Genomic DNA, 3,148 nt, shown 5'->3' with positions numbered 1-3,148 from the left:
TATCCTTTTGTTTTAAAGTAATGTAGATGCAATATCTGTGATAAAACCTGATGCATAGTGGGTGTTAAGTATGTATTTTCAATGAACTGATAAATTAATGAATTAACAATGGCTTAAATGAGTTTAGACAATGTTTAAATAAACAGTTCCTGACATTCCAAATGTTTGTTTTATTATTAAAATACAATATTTAACAGAGAGAAGAGACAGAGAGCACAACTAAGATTTTTTTTTTTCTATTTTTTCCAAATCTTGGAGGGTCAAAAAACAAAACAAAACAAAAATCAAATTACAACCTTACAAGCATCTTAATGATCATACCAGCCTAATTATGATAATTCTGAACCAAACAGATGTGACCCCAGCCTCATTCATTCTTAATGGGATCCCAGGACTGGAGGACATGCACATGTGGATTTCCTTCCCATTCTGCTCCATGTATGTTGTGGCAATGGTAGGGAATTGTGGGCTCCTCTACCTCATCTACTATGAGGACTCCCTGCATAGATCCATGTATTATTTTTTGGCAATGCTTTCCCTTACTGACCTTGTCATGTGCTCTAGTACAATCCCTAAAGCTCTCAGCATCTTCTGGTGTCATCTCAAGGAAATTAGATTTGAAGAATGCCTAGTCCAGATGTTCTTCATCCATACCTTCACAGGGATGGAGTCTGGGGTGCTCATGCTTATGGCCCTGGACCGTTATGTGGCCATCTGTTACCCTCTGCGCTATTCAACTATCCTCACCAATCCTGTCATTGCAAAGGTTGGGCTTGCTACTTTCCTGAGAGCGGTGTTCCTCATCATTCCCTTGATTTTCCTCACCAAGAGACTACCCTATTGCAAGGGTAATATCATACATCATACCTATTGTGACCAGCTATCGGTAGCAAAGTTATCCTGTGGAAATATCAAGGCCAATGTTATATATGGTCTGGTGGCTGCCTTCCTGATTGGGGGCTTTGACATCCTGTGCATCACAGTCTCCTACACCATGATCCTCCGGGCAGTGGTGAGCCTCTCCTCAGCAGATGCTCGGCAGAAGGCCTTCAGCACCTGCACTGCCCACATCTGTGCCATCGTTTTCTCCTACAGTCCAGCCTTCTTCTGCTTCTTTTTTAATCGTTTTGGGAGCCACACAATCCCTCCATCTTGCCACATCATTGTGGCCAATATTTATCTGCTCCTGCCTCCCACTATGAACCCTATTGTCTATGGAGTGAAAACCAAGCAGATACGAGACTGTGTCATCAGGATCTTTTCAGGTTCGAAGAAAATCAAATCCTACAGCACATAGAGGGGATATTTAGGTTAAGGGGAAGGAAAACAATACTCTGTTGGCTGTTTAGTCATGGTCTAAAGATGCCTTTTTAAGAATACTATTTTGTTCTTGACCAAGATAGGACCTGAGAAGGACAGTAAATGTTTTCAGAATCCCAAAGTCACTGATGTGGCCCTGCACGCTCTGAATTTTTCACCTTCTCACCCCAGTGAAGAAGTAGTCTCATCATTAACCCAAGTTCCCGTGAGCAAAAAACAATGGGAAGCTGAGTAAATTATCAAAAGAAATGAATAAATCATAGAGATATTCTGCTGACAGGTGCCATTTTGTCTTGTTTTCAAATAGTGATTGGAATTTCTAGTTTGAAGGACATTTGTTACTTTCCTCTGGAAAATATGTGATATGTTTTTCTCATCATTACCAAAATTTCTCTATTTTCTTGGTATTGTCCTCCCGATGGAGAAACTAGTAAATATACTATGATGTCATTAGTCTGATGAGATTTCAACCTCTGGACTGTAATTCAGAAATAAGTTAGTCATCTGACTATGTCTCCTATAGAAAACTCCTAAATGGCCAACGTCTAGTAATTACATAAAAGAAGAAACCTTGGGATCTGGAAAGAAGAAAACACATAGTAAGGGGGAAAAAGGATAAATACAGTAATCTTTTATTCTCATCTTCAATTTCTAAATTATGTTAGAGTATTGGAGGGAAATTATAACCTTGTTGACATGGTTCTAAATTTATGTTAAAGAAATGTTTATGGTAATTACAAATGATATTGGGCAAATGAATTTATTATTTATTTATTTATTTATTTAATATGAAATTTATTGTCAAATTGGTTTCCATACAACACCCAGTACTCATCCCAACAGGTGCCCATCACCCACTTTCCCCTCCCTCATACCCCCCCATCAACTCTCAGTTTATTCTCAGTTTTTAAGAGTATCTTATGGTTTGGCTCCCTCCCTCTCTAACAGTTTTCTTCAGGGGGGCAAAAGAATTTAAAGGGAGGTAAAGTTTTTATACTTCATTTGAACTGGTCAAATGAGGACATCAGGAGGCTGAGATGCTATGTATATAAATATAAAATGTGGAATAACCATTAAAGAATCTATGTAAAGAGATACACTGTAAAAACGTTATACATAAATAAAAATGGACTTCTAAAAATACTTTCAGGACCTACAAAATGGCAGAAATGTTAGATCCTTCTGATTATTTGACCCTGTTATCATCATCTAACATCTTTCTTTGTCTCTTATGACAGTTTTACTTAAAGTTTATTTTGTCAGATACAAGTATGGACTTCATTGCTCTCTTTTGGTTACCATTTGCAAAAGTATCTTTCCCCATCCTTTTCCCTTCAACCTGTTTATATCTTTATATCTAAAGTCTTTTGTATACAGCATATAGTTGGATCTTGCATTTTTAATCTATTCAATTACTCCATGTCTTGTCATTATGTTTATTTAATCCATTTACATTTAAAGTATTAATGGTAGAAAGGACTTAGTATTTTTATTTTGTTAATTATTTTCTGTTTGTCCCTTAATTAGTTATTTTCCTCTATTATTTCCTTTCTTTGTGTCTCATTAATTTCTTTGTTGTGGCATGTTTTGATTTCTTTCCTATTTCTGTTGCGCACCTTATATAGATATTTTCTTTGAGGCTATTGTAGGGACTGCATAAAATTACATATTGTTATAATAATCTATTCAAATGTTACTCTTATACATCTTTCCTACCCCCAATTTCTGTCAATGATGTCACAGATTACATTATTTTATATTTTGTACCATTAGCACAGTCTCATAGTTATTTTTTGTGCTTTTATCTTTTAAATTCTACACTGGAATT

General features: G+C 36.1%; 1 protein-coding gene across 1 annotated transcript; it reads left to right on the top strand.

Moving 5' to 3' along the window:
* Positions 1-331: 331 nt before the first annotated feature.
* On the top strand, positions 332-1,297 carry LOC121021164 (olfactory receptor 52N4-like). The gene has a single exon (XM_040461392.1). The coding sequence runs from the start codon at positions 332-334 to the stop codon at positions 1,295-1,297; it is 966 nt and encodes a 321-aa protein (XP_040317326.1).
* Positions 1,298-3,148: the final 1,851 nt, after the last annotated feature.

This window comes from Herpailurus yagouaroundi, unplaced genomic scaffold, assembly GCF_014898765.1.
Source record: "Herpailurus yagouaroundi ecotype Mexico unplaced genomic scaffold, PumYag 255, whole genome shotgun sequence".
Classification (NCBI taxonomy): Eukaryota; Metazoa; Chordata; class Mammalia; order Carnivora; family Felidae; genus Herpailurus; species Herpailurus yagouaroundi.
Note: the sequence above shows the minus strand (reverse complement) of the source record. Positions and strands in the feature narration are given on the sequence as shown.

Excerpts from the sequence above, each read along its gene's own strand:
- LOC121021164 (XM_040461392.1), top strand. The coding sequence starts at position 332 with ATGATAATTCTGAACCAAACAGATGTGACCCCAGCCTCATTCATTCTT.